The sequence below is a fragment of the Conger conger genome, chromosome 9 (genome assembly GCF_963514075.1).
Source record: "Conger conger chromosome 9, fConCon1.1, whole genome shotgun sequence".
NCBI classification, from domain to species: domain Eukaryota; kingdom Metazoa; phylum Chordata; class Actinopteri; order Anguilliformes; family Congridae; genus Conger; species Conger conger.
Window position 1 is genome coordinate 48,160,949 of NC_083768.1, and position 19,715 is coordinate 48,180,663.

At 42.0% G+C, this 19,715-nt stretch overlaps 1 protein-coding gene across 1 annotated transcript; it reads right to left on the reverse strand.

Annotated features, from left to right (window-relative positions):
* Positions 1 to 492: 492 nt before the first annotated feature.
* On the reverse strand, positions 493 to 19,419 carry zgc:86598 (STKc_CK2_alpha domain-containing protein). Its single transcript, XM_061256287.1, has 13 exons — positions 19,264 to 19,419; positions 11,268 to 11,408; positions 10,861 to 10,972; positions 9,347 to 9,448; positions 8,905 to 8,955; positions 8,457 to 8,516; positions 6,994 to 7,077; positions 5,435 to 5,545; positions 5,031 to 5,132; positions 4,442 to 4,542; positions 3,218 to 3,366; positions 1,535 to 1,624; positions 493 to 1,260 (listed from the first exon to the last, which is right to left on the reverse strand). Exons 2-13 carry the CDS (start codon positions 11,366 to 11,368, stop codon positions 1,145 to 1,147), a joined length of 1,179 nt encoding a protein of 392 aa, XP_061112271.1. The 5' UTR covers positions 11,369 to 11,408; positions 19,264 to 19,419; the 3' UTR covers positions 493 to 1,144.
* Positions 19,420 to 19,715: the final 296 nt, after the last annotated feature.

Below are 19,715 nucleotides of genomic sequence, written 5' to 3' on the forward strand. Positions count from 1 at the left end.
CCCTACTTGTACAGGTAGAACAGGAGAGACGTGACACTCATTCCGCTTGTCAAGTACAGGAGCTTCATCCTTCTTGTAACATCAGTAATTCAGGTCATTTCTGAAGGATATTGTCTCAGTCATATCTGCTTCGGGGAGGGGGGCTATACTCTCCCCCCCATACCTTCGTAAGTAGTTTATTTTGAAAACAATAACTTTCATTCAGTGCATTTTTCTTATTTTTTACTAAAACCAGTATAACCAGAAAGATCATTAAAATGAACTGGATATAATGTGTGGACCATGAGTGATAGTGAGATGGAGTGCAGCTGTAAACGGTTGTCTAAGTGATTTAGTAATAGAGTTGAAGTACAACCGCTGAGGTGCAAGTACTGTGTGTGCAACCCTGGTAACTTACAAAAACGTAATGCAGTCAATGTCAGAGGTAAACCCAAAACAGCATTCAACACCACTTCACCCTGCCCTCAAGAAACATCCGTGGAAAAACATTCCTTAGGGACATACAAAATAAATTTTATTATCCTTTTTTCTTCTTATTTTCTACATTGTAGTTTCATTTCTAGACACAGTCATCATGAGAGAACGCAGTTAACAATTCATCCAGACACAGGTGCAACGTAAAATCTCTGTTGTGTGTCCGAATGTCAATATATAATTATTGTACGGAAAACGAGGAACCTAATTCTTTTCTTTTTTTTTTATACTCAACATAAAAAGAAAGGCCGTCAGGGCCGCCACAGTCCTGTCTCAGACTGAGCACATGAAAAAGAGGGTTACACTTCACTCCAAGTGGGTCTTCATAGCACTTTTATAAGCTCTAAATAAAGGCCATAACCGGTGTCATAAGCATACATAACCATTAAGATCAGTTTATAACAACTGAGAGAAAGTCATGAGAATGTAATGGCGAGCATTATGAAACCAGTGAAAACTGTCACGTCCAGTGAAAAACCAGTTGCTATAAAGTGGTCACATTAATGTATGCCTACGACACACAAGGGTTATGTTATGTCATGTTATGTAAGGACAGTCGTAAGGTTATGACACATTATGTAGCACTCGAGTTATTATGGATGCTACGTGAGACCCGCTTCGAGTTTGGGTGGTACCAAAAAGAGGGGGGAGGTGCACAGGGGAGCTCCGGTCACGGCTGGGCCCCGGTGGCTGCTGGGACCTGCGTGCCCAGGGTGTTCGGAGAGGAGATGACCGGTGATCCGGCGATGTTACCCAGAGGCTGCGAGGAGGACATCGACGTTATACCTGCCGAGAGGAAGAATGGCGCTCACGTCAGTCTGGTTTGCCAACCAACTGTAATGTGCTGCTCGGAATACAACTAATCTCCATGGTAGACGTGCAAAGAGTACACAACGTCACTCTGCACTCTTCAGGAAATACTAGTCGAGTATGTTGCTAACGGCATTCAGAAATGTATCCAGCTCTAGCGGGCAGGCTATGTCTGGGACATTAAGGACAGAGTGGTGGCCCAACCTGAACACCTGAGAGCGGTGTCGAGTGGTGTCGAGCGGTCACCTACCCGCCATCATGCTGGAGGAGCTGACGGGGGGGGTGCCGGCGGACATCCCCGACGCAGCGCCCATCCTCACTTGGTCTTTCACGATGGGATCTAAAAGAGAGAGTTTGAGAGTTAGTGAGAGAGAGAAAGGAGGGAGAGACAGGAGGTAGAGAAAGAAGAAAGGAAAAGAGGCGAGAGAAAGAGAAGAGAACGAGAGAAAGAGAGGGAAGGAGTATCTCCCCCTAGCAGATTAATTCTGGTGGCACAGCCCGACTGTCGGTGGTGTCGATTGTAAGGTTTCCACAGGAACCTCTTGCACAGACTGCATTTCACATTTTTGTGAAGCCAGAAAAGCAAGAAGTCCTCCTAATGAAATGTGTAGACCTGGCTTCTCATGATCCTAATAAAAGAAAATAAAAGAAGGCTTTGACGGGCTGATGAGTTGAACCTTTTACCTTGTGGCGTATCAGGCCTTGAGCGCCGTTGCTGGGAACTGCACATGACATTTGCATTTGGAATGTTCCGTAAGATCGTACAGTGGAGCGATTGTACCGCCACTAGCACATCTTATCTCACACACGCAAAGACCTCATTGGTCCAGCAAACTTGGGTCAACCATGTAAAGGAATGCTCCTTACCCAAACAACAGTAAGCACTCCGACATAGAGGGTGACCATGTTATCCCATGACTGACAAATGGGATTATCATTTTTTTTTCAAGTGTTTGTAAAAAATCTATCATTTGGACATTCCCAAGCCAAACGTTAAATTAGCTTAAGGGGCCACAAATCTTCTAGTAGGTTCCCCAAGCCAAAGGGATCGGTTTTCCAATGTTCAGCAGAGAGCAGAAGCTGCTAGCAGAGACATTCCGCAAATGAATACTGCAACGGTGTTGAGTGAGACTAATTCCTGGGATAATCTGTAAAACCGGAATGCAACAGGGAATGCCAGGCTGGGCTGCTGCCCCGGGAGTCAAGCCGGTACCCAGCGGAATTCCGCTCAGGCCAGGGCAAGGCCCTGAGCGCTCTTCACTCATTTTTGGGGAAATAATTAGGGCTGGGCAATTTTAGCAAAAATAATAATAGCGATTATGTGTGTGGTGTGTCCGTTATGTGTGATGGGCCTGTTTGTGTGCCATGTGAGTGAGCAGTGTGCGTATGAGTGCAATTTAGGGCAGGGATCTCAAGCTCAAATATGGTACAGCCACTGTGTCTTTGATGTGATCCTGCAACTAAAGGCCCACATGCATTTTTTTTTTTTTCCTCATATACATTTTGATTTGTGTTCCATACTGATCCAAGTAAAACGATTGCAATTTTATTAGAAGTACGCACATTTCCGTGTCTACTTGATACCTTTCCGAGCCGTTTGTAAAACGATTTCCCACGACAACGTTTTTGCATAATTATCTGATGACGTTACTAAATGTTAACACAGAAAGCTGACCACAGGAGGCGGTGGGGGAAGGGTTACGGACTTTTCCAAAAACCTATATCCCTGCTCTTTGCGAACATAATTAGGAAGAGAACACTGATGCGTGTGGGCCTTTAAATACTTCATTTAAGTTGTTAAATGTGGCTAAAGTGTAATCACACCTTGCTTCCATGGCCTAAATTGGCTGTGGATTGAAAATAAATGACAGAAACCAGCATAGACGGAGACCCTCCAGGACTGGAGAGTCATCGCACCGGTTCGGGAGCTTACAGAAGTACGGATGCTCCATGGCCTCCCGGGCGGTCAGGCGGGCTTGGTGGTCGTAGCGCAGCAGCTTGTCCAGGAAGTCCAGGGCTTCAGTGCTGACCAGGTGCTGGTTCTCACTGTGAACGAACCTCTCCCACCTCTTACGAGAGTGTCTGCAGAAAGAAACAGAGTCTGGGGTCACACCGGAGCAACACAGGGTCCAAATGTCCAAATGTAATAAACAACTAATTATTTAACTGACGCTTCATCAAAAGCGACTTACTTCATTTGACTAAGCAGGGGACAAGGCCTCCTGGAGCAACACAGGTTTAAGGGCCTTGCTCAAAGGCCCAAAAGCTGCATGGATCTTGTCATGGCTACACCAGGGCTTGAACCACCTTCTGTGTCCTAGTTATGTACCTTAGCCAATAGGCTACAGGCTGCCCCTTTTTTGGTGCCCAATACGGAACTGAACATCAGCGAGTCCCACCCTAAAAATGTCCAAATATCTGCAACTACAGCTGCGTTCATGTGCGAACCCCACTTCCGATTGGGGAGAGTGCAGACAACCACAGTTCTCAGAAACACCAGCTGCTTATCATGTGGCAGACGACTCATACAGAGTTGAGGAGGAGGAAGACCTTTCATATGTGGCTTTGACAGGTCGTCCCGACAGGGTTTTCCCCAAAGAATGCAACAGTAGCACATGGCCAGATGACTGCGTAACAGACATTTAAATTAATTTCAGGTAAAAGGTTTCCATTTTGTACGCTCAACCCCCCTCCTATTAAAATAATTTACTTTATTAAGCCAGGCTCTTTCTGCATCCATGAACCCAGCAGCCCTGAGTATAAGAGAATGAATAGCAGTCTGTTGCACCGCCGCTCTCATTCCCCTGGACCAATGAAATCCCTGACAAGCTTTCCCTGAAGGCAGCCTGGTTCTCGGACGACAGGTACAGCCATCTCCCTCCCTCTCTCTCGTGTTTCGAACTCTGTGAACCCGGCCAACAGGTCTGGCTGTTCCTGAACAGGTGACTGTTCCGACACTCAATATTCTCTTTGAGCGAAAAACCACCACCTCCACAATCCCTCTTAGAGCAGCAAGACCGCTTACGGTTGGGGATTTTACATTTTTTGTGGTCAGCTTTCCTGGTTTTTAGGGAGTTAATTTCAGCAACAAAAAGAAAGTGCAGAGACAATGGCTTTTGAACAGACCAGCAAGCTGCTGGACTTGGAATAAACGTACCTGCCCAAAATATCATTGAACCGTGGGTCGAGTTCGATGTTGTATTTGTCAATGTAGTCGTACAGGTCTTCCGTGCCCAGTACTTTAGCGATTCGTACAAGCTGTGAGGGAGAAATGACACACGTTACACATTCACACGTGACCAGACAGCACCACCGAGCACAAGCATCTTTTTACACTCTGTGGGCTGGTCCCCAGCCTGTAATGGAAGGATGACAAGAGATTTGACATGGACAATTGAAAAATTAAGGTTCTGTCATAAAAAAACAGAAACATATTTATGTATCTTTATGTGTATTCCATGCTTAATCACTACAGAAATGGGAGGGGAGCTCTACAACCACAGAATCCATGAAGAATATCTGATGAAAACTTTAAATGATTGTTCACCAGAAAATAAAGTTGGAGCACTCAGATAATAGATCTCTGCAGACTTTATTCCTGAGGTGGCTGACGTGGGTTATGCGTTATACAAAGCCATATTTTCATATTTGAATGCTAACTTACGTATTCAGCATAGTGGCATGTGATCGGTAAGGGCCCTGGTGATGGAGGGCTGAACCGGGCTGTGTGCAGAGCCATCCCTCACCTGATCGTAGTTGTCGTGACCGTGGAAGAAGGGCTCCTTTCTGAAGATCATACTGGCCAGCATGCACCCTAAACTCCACATGTCTAAACTGTAGTCATACATCTGCACACGAAAAGGAATTAAGAACAGTTAGGATTTTAAAAGCTACCTGGCAAAAATAAACGGCAATGCGCTTTGTTCAAAGTGCACTACGGAAGGTTTATGAGAGTAGCTAGACGTTCTAGGCTTGTGGGCATAATTTGCATCGGACACATTTGAGCTGACCACATTCCTTGATGTTCACACTGCATTCCTGGGTTACTTTTGTCAGTCAATCCAATTTAGTCAGAGAATCACAGAAATAAGCCAAATCACAAGTTAAACTGCTGAGAATATATAAAATTGAAAGGGAGGAGAACTCTCACCTGGTAGTCTACCAGTAGCTCAGGTCCCTTGAAGTATCTGGACGCGACTCGGACATTGTACTCCTGGCTCGGGTGGTAGAACTCTGCCAGGCCCCAGTCTATCAGACGAAGCTGCGAATGTCGATAGCCCCAAGTTATTTTGAGCAGCAAACAAAATCGGACCTGAATTGTCCCTGTTACCAAGTAGTAATTGTGTCTGTGTGGTGTGCCAGTACAAATGTCATAATACAATTTGGGTTAAATTGATTCACCCCTAAAATAATTCCATAGGTGATACAAATTTCTTCAGTAGAGTCGGGTACCAAAACCCAGTACCACTATGGCACACGTTCCCATATGACCGGTAGCAACCGGACCGAATCACAACACAGATGTGGGCGTTTCTTTTCGGTTCCACTTTGAAATACAATGTCTGAGTTGCCGATTGAAACTTCCACCATTTACCACGGCCGCCTAGTGCTCCAAAATGGAGGTTACAGGCAACAAATGCATTCTTCACCCATGCCCCACCGCACGCCTGCACTAGCTAATGTTATGCTCACTCTGTCAACTTGATTACAGTGGCAAGCTAGCGAATGTTAAACTTGATTAAATGGCAAAAGCAAAATAGTATAAAGTTTAAATAGTTCAATGTCTTGCCTTTGCAATAAAAAAATAAATTGAAAAAGATCAGGCACCTGTACCATTTTAAATGCATCCTATTAGCACTGGTATCTAAATGATACCCATCCCTACCCTCGTGATCTATGACGCAAATATTTTATAAATATTTTAACACAATATACAGAGGCAGAAATATTACAATGTAATGCATGATATTCTGAATATGGATGAATATATTTTTACACAGTGTTGTACGTTTAGGTAAGTTAAAAATGTACCACAAAGTCCATTTTCAAAGGCATGTTTAAGACATACAGTCAAAGCAAGTTCAATAAAATGGAATTACGGTAAAACAATTAATTGAAGTAAAAAAAAATGTTTCTATGTTGGTTCAATATCAAAAAGGACATTCAAAACATCATATTAATGATACACAACTTTGCAGCTAAAGGGGCAAACTTTAGTACAAGATATTAATGGGTTATCATTTCGCTAAATATATTTGCACATTAGAAAACCCAAAAAGAAAAAACACACTTTGAATTCGTCTTACCTCTGAGGACAATACGCTTTACCTAATTGACTGAATCAAAAGGTAAAATTAGATAAGGACTTACCACCTTATTCCCTGTATAGCTGAGCCACTAAAATGCAATAACTAAAACGTTCACACAGTACTCTTGCACTTCCAATTGTTCCAATGAGTTACAAGGCTGCCCTCTGTGTATGCAAATGCAGTCACAAGAGCACTGCACAGACTTTCTTTCTATAATTACAATTCCTGCTTTGCTCCTGTTCCTACAGCGTTGAGTGTACATACGAGTGAGAAGACAAATTGGCTCATTGTGAAGTTAACTCAACTTGTGTTCCTATCCTTTGGTCCAGTATTCGCACACTTGAGTTAACCTGTATAAGGCTGTGATGAGTTCCAGAGGGAGAGGTAGGAAGTACAATACCTTTCGGTGTTCATGGTCGATCATGACGTTATGTGGTTTGACATCTCTGTGCATGATTCCCATACTGTGGCAGTAGTCCAGGGCCTGGGGCGAGAGAACAGAATATCAACCCATTTAGGGAGAACAGAATATAAACCCATTCAGGGAGAACAGAATATAACATGCGTTCCGAGAGAATAGAATATAAGCCCATTCTGAGAGAATAGAATATGAACCCGTTCAAAGGATGGTAAGCGTGCTCCCCAGCAGAACCAAGTCATCCAGGAAATATGTAACAGATTCAGAGAGAAACTATAATAATTAAGGCGTCACAGCTGATGCAAATTAAGCATTTCTTGCACCAGTGATGGTGTTAACCCGTGCTGAACACCCGAGCACAGACCCTTTCTACATTAGAAACGATAATACTTTCTAGGGGCTACTTTGGCACAAGAACTCCTTAGACAACTACCACCAGAGTTCCTACGGCACACAAAATGACCACAGGAATTGCAAGGAACTTTCTTTCCAGTCGTGCCAGGTCTCTGAACACTACGCTCTGTATGAAGTGCTTTATATCGAAGGACAAGAAACAGGGTCATTCATCCAGACCAGACACAAAAAGGCACCATAGTAAAAATACCACAGCTTTGGCCTCTAGCAGGGCTCGACGGCTGCTTGTCCGCCTGAGTAAATCCTCATGGCTTAAGCATATGTCGCTGCCATATGGACTGGGTTCACCGTACGCTTGGTGAAATCTTCAGACAGTGATGCGGGCCGCAGTACCACGACACCACGGTAGCATGTAAACCCTTAAAAGCTTCACAACTAAAATTCAATACCTGCATACCTAGCGGAAGGGGGGATTACCACAAACGAATCCAATCTTGGTAGGAACACGCAGTTTTATATTGTTCTCTAGTGTTGTGCAAGGTTAAATTCTTGACTGAGGCAAATGACACTCCTGACTTACAAGATCTTATGCAACTTCGCTCTTGAGTGGGGAGCAGTAACACTTCAGAAGATGTTTTTGATAACAAAGGCGTTAGGCCTCGCCCAACGCTCCATCTTTCTGCATGACCAAATGTATTCACCTTCTGAAGACACAAGAATGACAAAAACCCGTCAAATGGCATATTTAACCGCCTCCACCGAAACCGTCAACAAGGCTTGCGTGGCATTTCCAATTGGTCAGAGCACTTTTCTCTCCCTAAATTATTAATAGCTATGGGGAAAGGTGATATTACCCCTGGTGCACAACCACACTTCCATCTTGCTTTTTCCACAGAACTATCCCGGTCTTCATCAAAGCCCTCGGCTGTAAGGCAATCATGCTTCTATCTGCGGCACCGCACGGCAGCTGAAGCGGTCTAATAAACAGCGATGGGGGTTCGCCTACTTTAGCCCTGCAAATTAATACAGAGGGGGCGAGCTATTTCAGTCCAAGGCGCTAGCAGTAAAAAGCAACCGCACTCCATCCTTACCTTTAAGATTTCGTACATGTAGAACCTGATGTCATAGTCCGATAGTGTTTGATACAATTGCTGTGAAAAAAAGAAAGACAAAATTACCTAAGCACTACTGAACACTAGTGTTCTTTTTTTTATTTGGTCAATGTGCATTGATAATATTCCTGTAATGTTCCAGAATTAGCTAGGGAGGCTCATTTTCATCTGTAGACCTCAGGCTAAATGAATTGTGGAAGGAAACCAGAGCACCCGGAGGAAACCCACACAAACACAGGGAGAACATGCAAGTTCCACACAGAGGAAGGATCTGAGCCGGCCAGGTACTCGAACCCGGAACCTCTTCTGGCTCACCACTGTCACTGTACCACCCAATGAGCTCACAGTCCCTTAAGGCAGCCCAGAGCATCAAGAACTTGAAAAACCTTTTCAAAGTTACCATTTGATGAAGAGTTCATTATCTTACCTTGAAGTCTGTGTTGTTTACGTGTTCAAAAACAAGGGCTGGTGTCCGAGACTGATGGATACATAAAAGAGGAGAGAAAAAGAGAGGATCTTATCCCTGACACAGCGCCCAAAAGGAATTTCAATGAGGTTCACAAATTCATGAGCTTACTGTAAAATTCCCATTTAGAGACTGATCAAAGTATTTTTATGCATTTCTCATGCACATGATGTTTCAATTGACACCATTTTCACAGCATCGTGAAATACCTAACAAGATTTAAGGCATTTACTGAACAAAGCAAAGATCAAGCATTAAGAAAAAAATAATAGTTTGGTTATTCAGTTTTAATTAACATTTTTTCTATACACTCTGCCTCATTAACAAACTAACAGGAATGTGACAAGTGTCTGTTTGGCAGGAGGTATAGTGTTACAGGCACTTTTTGTTTGAAAACACTGACCACGGGATCCTTGACGATGTCTAGAAGTGTAATGATGTTAGGGCCGCCTCTAAGATTCTCTAGAATCTTAATTTCTCGTTTGATTTTCTTCTTTTTTACTGGCTGCAAGGGAGGAAAAAGAACATTCAGTTAATTATGACACCCAGTTGTCAGTAGGTGCAGTATCCAGTCTTTGTAGGAAGGTATCACAAACATATTGTCAGAAATTATTGGGAAAAGAGAACCCACTTGATCCAGTAATAGTATTCTTAAATGGTGACGCCAAATTTCAAATCAGTGAAAAGCAAAGGAAGATTTGGTAAGCAGCCTTAACTGTAGCCAATATTTGATCGTTCAAATATGGATGCCACCACATTTACAGCCTTTACAGAAATGGCTGGCTTATTTTCAGGACATTGTGATGCTCAAATTATCAAGAGCAAGAATTCACAAGGGCGAAAAGCAGAACGATAGAAACATGGGTAAAAGCCAAGCAAAACATTTTGAGTTAGTTGCCTTATCTGGCAAAACTTATTATTTCTCTGTATGGGTGAATATGTACTGTATGTGCATGCAATATTTAAATTAGTTAAACTTAAAAATGAAGCTGACGTGACAGCCAGATGGGAAGGGGGTGGGATGGGATGAAAATGATATTGTATCTTTGAATCCTTAATTTTTAATAATAAATATAAAGATGGTCACATAAAAAGGACAATCCTCAAACAAGGAAAATGGAGACAATTCCAATGGAAATAAAATTATAAAGAGTAATTCTCAACACACCCCAGTTATAAAAGCCAGACTGGCAAAACTACTTTCTAAACAGTTTTAACGTTAATCTGAATTTAATCTGGTTTTAAAACTTTACAGCTAACAGAGCAAGGAGACAAGCACGTATTTACTTGATCAGCACTTTGCCAGTATGAAACACGTAGCTATTGAACCTGTATATGCAAAGATTACTGCCTTCCTAATAAAAACACAGTGCTTGTCTGGCTTGACAAAAAATATAGAGGCCCATTTTAAATTTTGGATCCAATCACATGACTCTTAACACCATCAATTGAGCTTAATGTTCCCATGCCTGGAATGAAAGCAGTAACAGGACTATGTTAAAAACTCAAATTGCTCAAATTTTGAGTGAGTCTGGAAGATTAAAGGGTCAGACAACATTCAGGTTCTTAGTAATTTCCTCCACTTTCCTCCCTCTAATTCGGGGCAGTGGGCTGATTTCATTTATTTTTTGCACACCAGAATTGAGATTATAATAAACATTAGTGTATATTCCCTGTTGATTTATAATAAACATATCAATGCCTGCTTTACACATTAAAGAGCAGCTCTCGTTCGCAAACTACACAGCGACGATAGTGGCGACAGCCATGAGAACAGGGCTCCATTCACAGACGAGGTAACACAAGGTCAGCTACAGCCTGCAGGTAACTCAGGGAAACGGCCAAAACACAGTCACTCCCGGAATGTGCCATGGCCAGGCCTCCCTGCAGAAACCAGGGCCAGAAGAGCTGCTGTACCTTCAGTATTTTGACGACTACTTTTTCGTTGTTTGTGATGTTTATGGCCTCGAACACCTCGCTGTATTTGCCGCGGCCGAGTTTCCGCACCAGCTGGTAATCGTCTTGATTCCTGAGAAACAGAAAAAAAAAAAAAAAAAAGTGTGATTGGGGGCGTGCCAAATATCTCAGATTGCCAATGTTATTTTCTGTCATAAAACTGGAAGCATGAATGAATGAATCAGACAACACATTTCCCAGTGTGAACTGCAACAGAAAATATGTGCGTGCACGCACTTATTTAATGCTATTTCAAGTATTTCTTGAACGCAACTAAGCTGGCTGCTTTTTCATTAGTGAAAAGCTCATGATGCAGGAGTCCCTGGCAGTGGAGACCCGAGGGGTATCGTGTTCCGTGTTGGACTCACCCCCACTCGACAACGTGCGACTCGTAGTCCCAGTACTCCCGGGGACGCTGTGTGTTCACGTCGGGGTAAACTCTGGACCGACTTGTGACTGGACCCGACATAGTCTGAATGTGGAGGTGATGGCGCTGTTCTCCTGATCACCTGGAAGAGGCAGGTCTGGATGAGCACATGTTCGGCTGAAATACGCTTAATCGCAACAGAGCAAACCTGCGAAATTTGTCTGGTGCAAATACGTCATCTGATTTCTAAATACAGCTCGCTAATGCCTGACACATGATGCTAAAATGCCTGGAACATTGAGTACACACCAATTTCCCTGCTGTAGTCCCCACAGATGACACAGGTCTGACATGGACGAAAACTTCCCAACTGTCCCCAACTGTAGGAACCCCCAAATACACCAAAAAGCGAAGTATTTGAGAGGCGAAGGAAACGCGTGTAGTCTTACCAGGTGTTACTGGAACAGGGTAATGAAATGTTTTCATTTATCTGGTTCCAAATGATTAGATGAACTGCTCGTCTGTTTTAAGAGTTCAACAAAAGGAACTGCAAATGTCCACCAATAGTGCAGCTCTATACGTTCGTTATCTATCTGCAATGATACGGTTATGCATCTTGTGATAGCACTAGTGTATAGGTCAGTGACTACGGGGTGCAGGTATCCTATGTTGTCTATGTCTGTGAGGACTATAAGTGCGCAGCGGTGCGAGTTAAGAGAATGCAGGTTAAAATTAATACAATTTATGAAACATTGTGCAATGCAGAAATAGAACGCCATTGTGGAAAGGTTTAATATGAATGGCTATATGCAAATGGCACGCAGGAGGTCGTATTAGCGAGTCTCCATGTTTCCCTCTATATACCCAGGGTTTACAGGAAAATAGGAAATCATCAAATAAAGAGTCACAAGACGGCAATAACAACAAAATGTTCCTGCTGATGTTATCTCTGCATGTCTAACAAACCTGGTTAACCTTTGTAGCACAGCTAAACGGTATTTCAAGATCTTTATTCAGCATGCAGTGTACTACACCACTAATGACACCAAACTATTTCCCACAACATTAGCAATCTAAAGACACCAAACCCATGATCTATACAGAACTATTTCAACTTTACAGTTCAGGGAAAATTCCAGTGCAGTGGCAGAGGCAGCGGAATGATGGGTGTAATAGTCCTGCATTGACAAACACTTTTCATAAAATCCTGCTAATCAATCTGCTGTGTCAACATGGTAAACAGTCGGTTTCTTTCTGGGGGTCTGTAGAGGGGCACACTTGTGTAGAAAGCCCTACACTGCATACAATTCCTGCATCAATATGTAGCAATAAGCTACAGCAAGGATGACTGAGACTGGCTCATTTTAAAATGTACTGCCATCTGCCTGGCTAAGACAGGAATTAAGATCCATTAACCAGTAGTAACAGAGGGACAGAGAAGATGTTTCCTTCCAAAATGTAACTGAAGTTTGAGACAGGAGAGGTAGTACAGCAAGGCAGTATATTCCTTCCATCAAAAAGCCTACTGGAGTCTGTCACTCAGGGTACATTTCCTCAACTTTCTTCAAACTACCAGAGACCAATTTAAATCTCCTTAAAAGATCTATATTCTTGCCACTTTGCAAAAGACAACAACACAATTGTCACAACATTTAGGACAGCCTTTGTTTGCAATTAAAGTAATGAAATTTTTTTTTTTTTCATGCAATAAATCAGCAGGACCAGCACACCTTTATTACCTCTAGAAGCTTAAATGCCTGGCACCCAGAGATAATCTTTACTTATATAGCACATTTAATATGATACAATCCATCTCAAAGTGCTTTACAAAAGAAGAAATATAAATCAAGAACACAAGCTTTTAAAAAAAGGATTACTTTCTTATGAAATACACGTGTGAAACACTACCTGCACACCACCTTTTCCTCTGCCATTGTGAGCTCTCCCTTTTCCCTTTCCATAATTAAATAGAACTAGCCATTCTTCACAGTACAATAACAGGTGGGCCAGTCCATGCCAACTCCAGGAGGTTGACCCACAACACCTTTCTCTCTTCCTGTGTGTTGGTAGACAATTATGAAAGATAAAATTCCTGAAAATTTGAGCTTCATACTCCATTTTGTTTTCCCCGGTTGAGTCATTTAAAGTTTGCTGGGTGTCGTGATGAAAAAATGCATGTGAGTGTGAGTTTTAGAGGTCCATAACTTAAATCTTTGTAAATGGCCCAGGTTGTGTTCGCTATAGTATGCTTATTCCGGTTCAATTACCAGTGGTTGGTCATGCTCAAAGTCTGCATTTCGTAACAATACCATTAGTAAACATGTATACTCTGGATACAAATCCCCACCATGCATTAGTCTACAAGAGCCTGACCACAAACAGTAATGAGAACTGTACAGCATAGGTGTATACATAAGCCCACAAATCAAACATTTCAAATTCACAATAAAAATGTATGCAACACATACTGTATTCCAAATTAATGCAATCTGTACCAGAGGTTAACCACAGATGCCACAATCTGTGGTCATGGAGGGGTGGTCATGTAGAAAGGACCTAATCCACCACTGTGACGTATGGTGGTGGACATGACATGTCAAGAGGCCCTTGGGAAACTTGATAGAACACATGGGATCTTGAACGCGGTCAAGTACCAGGAGATTTTGGACTGTGGATCTTCCAGCAGGACAATGATGCAAAGCAATCCTCCGAAAGCACAAAATAATATACCTGACCACAGAATCGAGATTTTGCAAGTTCCCTGAGCTAAACCCTACCTAAAAGCTGTGGGAAAGGTCCATAAACAAAGATCTGGTGATGGATCTGAGGCATGGAGGAAGAGCCACAGAGCCATGACTATGGGTGGGGGTGGGTCTGAAGAATCTCGATTTATGCTGCGACATGCAGATAGTAGGGTCAGAATTTGGTATAATTTCCATGGATCCATCCTGCCTTGTTTCAAAGCTGCAGGCTGGTGGTGGTGGTGGTGGTGGTGGTGGTGGAATGGTGCGGGGAGTGTTTTCTGGGCACATATTAGGCCACTTAATACCAACTGGGCATCATTTGACTACCAGATCAAACATAAGTGCTGTTGCGGACCATGCGAGCCCCTTTATGGACACAGTCTACCCTTTTTCAACTTCCAGCAGGACAATGCGCCATTCATCTCAGGCTGGTTCCATGAACATGACCGTGACTTCAGTATGCTGCAATGGCCTACACGGTCTCCAGATCTCAATCCAATAGAGCACCTTTGGAATGAGGTGGAATGGGAGGTTCTCAGCAGGACTGTGTGGCTGAAACATCAGCAGGATTTCACTAGTTTGAGCCACTCAGCATAGACCAAGGCATGTACTAAGGCATGTTTCCAGCACCTGGTTGTATGCATGCTGCAAATAATTCAGGCTGTTTTGGAGGCAAAAGGGGGTCTTACCCAGTACTACAAAGGTTTTTTATTTATTTAATATTACAGCAAATTACAATCAAGGAAACCATTTCACTACATTCTGAAATAACAACATTTGAAAACTTTTTGACTTTTGATTTCCAATTTGGTTAATTCTACAAATCACACTGATTGCACAGAAAGTTAGGGGCCCGACTCCATTACCGCACACATTCTTTGTCTGGAGACACGGCCATTTTGATCTTTGCACTGTAAGACTTTCCGGTTGGGTGGAACACCACAGACTGTCTATATAGTAACTGCCCTGTAAGCAGTAAGTGTACATTTAAAACTGAATGTTGCTTTGTTGAAGCCCTAAAGTTTACTCTGCTCACTCATTGAGAATACTTATTAACAAAGTTAGTAAAGGACTAAACATCCATATGGTAGCCAGACAGTCTTCTAAAATAAGTCAAGGGCAAGAGGCACACAGAAGACTACAGATTATGCACTTACAGACATATACAGTGCAGTCTAAGTATTTGGACAGTGGAACAATTTTGATTCTTTTGGCTCTGTACTCCAGCACATTGAATTTGAAATGAAGCAATGCATAATGAGGTTAACAGACTGTCACCATTCATTTGAGGGTATTTTCATCCATATCAGGAATTACAGCCCCTTTTATACAGTCCTTCCATTTTAAGGGACCAAAAGTAATTGGACAGTTGGCTTCAAAGATGTTTCTGATTATCCAGGTGTATTCAATCGTGTGGGTATAAGAAAGTGTTCAGTTTTAGTTCTAGTTTTGATTCTGTTTGCCTTTGGAGTCGGTAATTGGCGTTTGTCTACATGAGGACCAGAGTTGTGCAAAGTCAAGGAAGCCATTATGAGGCTGAGAAATAAGTCAGAGACATAGACTAAACAATAGGCTTACCAAGAAAAACTATAGAGAACATCATTAAGAAAAAAAGATCATGTTTGGGATCATTGCCTTGCTGTGGGATGAAGGCAAATGAGTTTGGACGCATTTGAGAATTTGGACTGTAACGTAGTGGTTAAGGTACATGACTGGGATGCGCAAGGTCGGTGATTCCATCCTCGGTGTAGCCACAATAAGCTCACCAGTTCGCACAGCCGTTGGGCCCTTGAGCAGGGCCCTTGAGCAAGGCCCTTAACCCTGCATTGCTCCAGGGGAGGATTGTCTCCTGCTTAGTCTAATCTAAGCAACTGCAGTACGTCGCTCTGGATGAGAGTGTCTGCCAAATGCCATTAATGTAATGTAATGTACATGCCCAAAGTATAACATCCCCAGCACGTTTCACAGATGAGGGGGATGCTTTGGTTCTTGGGCAGTTAGCCTCCACAGACAATAACAGACTCCAAAACAAATCCCCTAAAATGGAGGGACTATGAATAAAAAGTAAAGTAATTCCTACACAGGAATCACCCAATATCGATATATATACCCTCAAATTAAAGGTGACCATCTGCATTTTAACCTCATTGTTCATTGACAAGTGGGCAGGTTTGGTTTTAAAGTCCATAAGACAAAAGAGGGAAACATTTTTCTGGAAATAATTCAGAAGCAACCGATGTGTTGGTTGGAAGATATGATTTTCGGTGAACATTTAAAGTTGATTTAAAAAAATAGACTTAAAAACAGAGTTGCACTTGCATACTTTATGCTTTCCAGGCTTTAAGCAAAGGGGTGTACTATGGAGCGAAATTACAGGGTTAATGGCCTATAGAGAAAAACCAGTATAGGTTAGAGACCATTAACCACTGTGCATAGCCTGTCTCTATACTATTGTACCACAGTTTTATTTGGACACAATACAAAGATGACATGCACAGAAATCAAATCATCTTAAAAAGCTACCTAGAGTGTGACATCTCATTTTTTACGTTTCTTTCAAATAAGGCGCTTTCTCCTTGAATTCTACCAATGGCTGTGCAAAGATTATGATCAATAAACAAATGTCAAAGACACCAAAGACAACTGGCGGAAAGAAACGGGAGTAATCATTTTGTTGCGGTTCAAGTCATGGTCATCAACTGACGTACTGTTAAAAAATAACTAATTTACAGAACGCAGTATATTTTTTTCCTGCATTTTGAATTCAGAATCCTGCATGCGATCCATAGCCGGTTGTCATTATAGGCTGTCAATCGATCTATGAAATTATGAATTTGTTCCCATTAAATTCTTAAATTCCAATATCATAGTGGTCTTCAATATTGAATAAAATTGATGTCATTGGTCAAAACACAGAATATTATGGTCAGATTTTTGCAAATCATAACCTATGGATTAATTATGGCTTCAAAACACTTTATCACTTTCCTCATTGGAAATGTGAAGATATTTTGTTGTAAAGGACTGCTTATTTAACAGTTTTAAAGAACAAGCCAAATTCACGCCAATTTTCTGAATATTTTGGGACAGTGGAGAATCCCCTCTTTCCTTCAACTGATCTGTTAGATCATGCACAGGTGAAAGGAATACAGCAAAAGCCATTATCTTGCCAATCAGAAGTCATTCCACATCAGTGAAACGAGGAAGAAGAAAAGGGATGGAGAGAAGACACCACTTCATAATTTAGAAGGGCCAAATGTTTCAGAGATGTGTGTTCTGTAATCTGGTTGTGTCTAGTAAGTTCTACTTGACATTATATTGTTGGTCATACCACGAGTTGGTTTGAATCTGTCCCTCCCATTGGAGGCACACATCTCATATAAAATTTAGTCAATATGTCAATTTATATCACCCGAGTAGAAGTAAAAAAATGAATTAAAACGAGGTCTTTCCACCACTTTAAAGGTTAACTGCTGAATATCGCACCAATACCTTGCTTGTCAAATATTTCGCATTAACGTTAACAGCCATCTCGATCTATGTTCGATAAATGGCTATATTAATGAAAAATAAACAACATTTGGATGAATAAATTAGTCAACGCCACCGAGATGATCTTAATCTTGACACCTTTAAACTACACCAGGAAAGAGTGTTAAAATCGCGTTCAAGTAATGTCACGTTAATGACTAATTTCGCATTATTAAATAATGATACGTGGCTTGATGCCACTGAGCCTTAATTACAACCTCAAGGTGCGAGGCCTGCCACACATTCCAAGAAGAACCCACATTTTTGGCAACACGCTAACAAGATGTACTTAGTTGAAGGAGATTTTTATATCCAAATAATATTTTATTTTTTAATCTGTCATCTTACAAACAGTTTTGTTTTACGATAAAACTAGCAAGCTAAACCAACGTTCCGAAAGGCATGACACGAGCTGGCCAGCTAGCTAGCTAATGTTATTAGTTAGCTAGCCTGTATAATTAGTGGTCGTGTAAGAGGAGAACCTCGCTGTCAGGAATAGATAACGTTACTAGGTTAGCTAAGGTTAGTTAGTGAAATAGGCTCATTCCATCTCACAGGAAAACAGCAATCAAAAACTAACTTAGTCATCTAGCTAGCTAACGTTATTTGGCATTTCAGAGTAAATACGGCTTCTGAATATTATCATGTAAATTAGAGATTTAACGTTAGCCTTCATATGGAGACAATATTGGCTAACTTAGTTATGTTAGCTAGCAAGAAAAGTATTTTCATAGCTGAGGACCACCTATGATACCCACACCGTCCGAAGCTAGCCAACTAAGGCCACGAATAACACTGGTCATGTCCCTTCCTACAAGTCGGGAGATCAAACCTGGAAATAGTGTTAATAATGTTAAAGGTCCGCTAGCAAATGCTATGTAGCTAGTGGTCGCCAATAAAAGTGTAAGTTACTTTACAGAAACTGAGCTGACGTTAATTTACCGGTGGTCGTCTACCTATCCAGCCCCTCCAACTTCGTCACAGCTAGCTACCTAGCCAACCACGACACCACTGTGACTAACGTTATCTAGACTAACCAACTAGCTACAGAATAGAATGACATATAGTATACTACAAACATTTTTATTGATGGCGTGAAATTGGCCGTCTCGCCCATTTGCCATGGTGATTGTGACTGGTAAGCAAACATTAACCATGGCCGGCATTTAGTGAGCTGGGCACTTCACCCTACACTAGCTAATGTAGGCACCATGCAAGTACTGCTAGCTAGGTCTAGTTAGACCCCCTTGTGCGCTTCATGAAGCTCAACGCAGCCAATCTGCTAGCTACCCAGCTTTTCTGCTTGGACTAGCTTGGCTTCCTTTATTGTGAAATGCACTCCAAAATGAGACAAACGCCGATACCTATTGCCACACTACAAAGAAACATAGCCGATCGCCCAGGCTTCAAAAAACCTTTAAGCCAACTAACAATGGTTACTATGGGTAGTTCCAAAGAGGAAGAGGTTCAACCGATGCGTCCACCCTCTCCATGATCTGTTTGTGGAACTAATGCAGCGAGCAAGCTAGCTAGCCAGACAGCTAGCTTGAGAATACTCGCGAGTAACTGAGAATTTGGAAGATCAGAGACCCTTGCGCAGCCAGGATCTCGGTTTTTAAAGAGCTGAATACCAATCATAGATTCTCCAAATATGTAGAACATTCTAAAAGGAAATATAAATCCTTATCATATATTTCACGTAAATTATGTACAGTGTATTACCTCTCTGTGCTTCCAGGATGACAATATGGCGGTTCCTGCAGACACTGGACTCCGGCAAACAGCTTTGAGATAAAAGGGGACCGCGTCCTCCAAAGCTCCGGGTGGCGCAAATGCTCACTCGGTGGGATAAAATCTGGTGGAATTCTGACTGGATGAGCGGGGTCGGTGATTGCCTATGGAGTTTGGAGTGGACGGACTTTGTTTTAAAATAATGTTTTGTGAGAGATACAGTTACTTTATTCGAAATATTTTACAGTTATTAATATTCTAGTAACGAATCTCAGTTTTAGTGTATACACCATAGCCGTTCGTTTATTCATAATCTAAGTAGGTACATGGCAATGCCATAATTAACTTTTAATTTCAGGTCTTCTATCTATGTAGCAATAGCACGCCAAACAGCTGGGGATTCAGACCCACTTTATTCGCACAGTACAACAAAACAAGGCCGA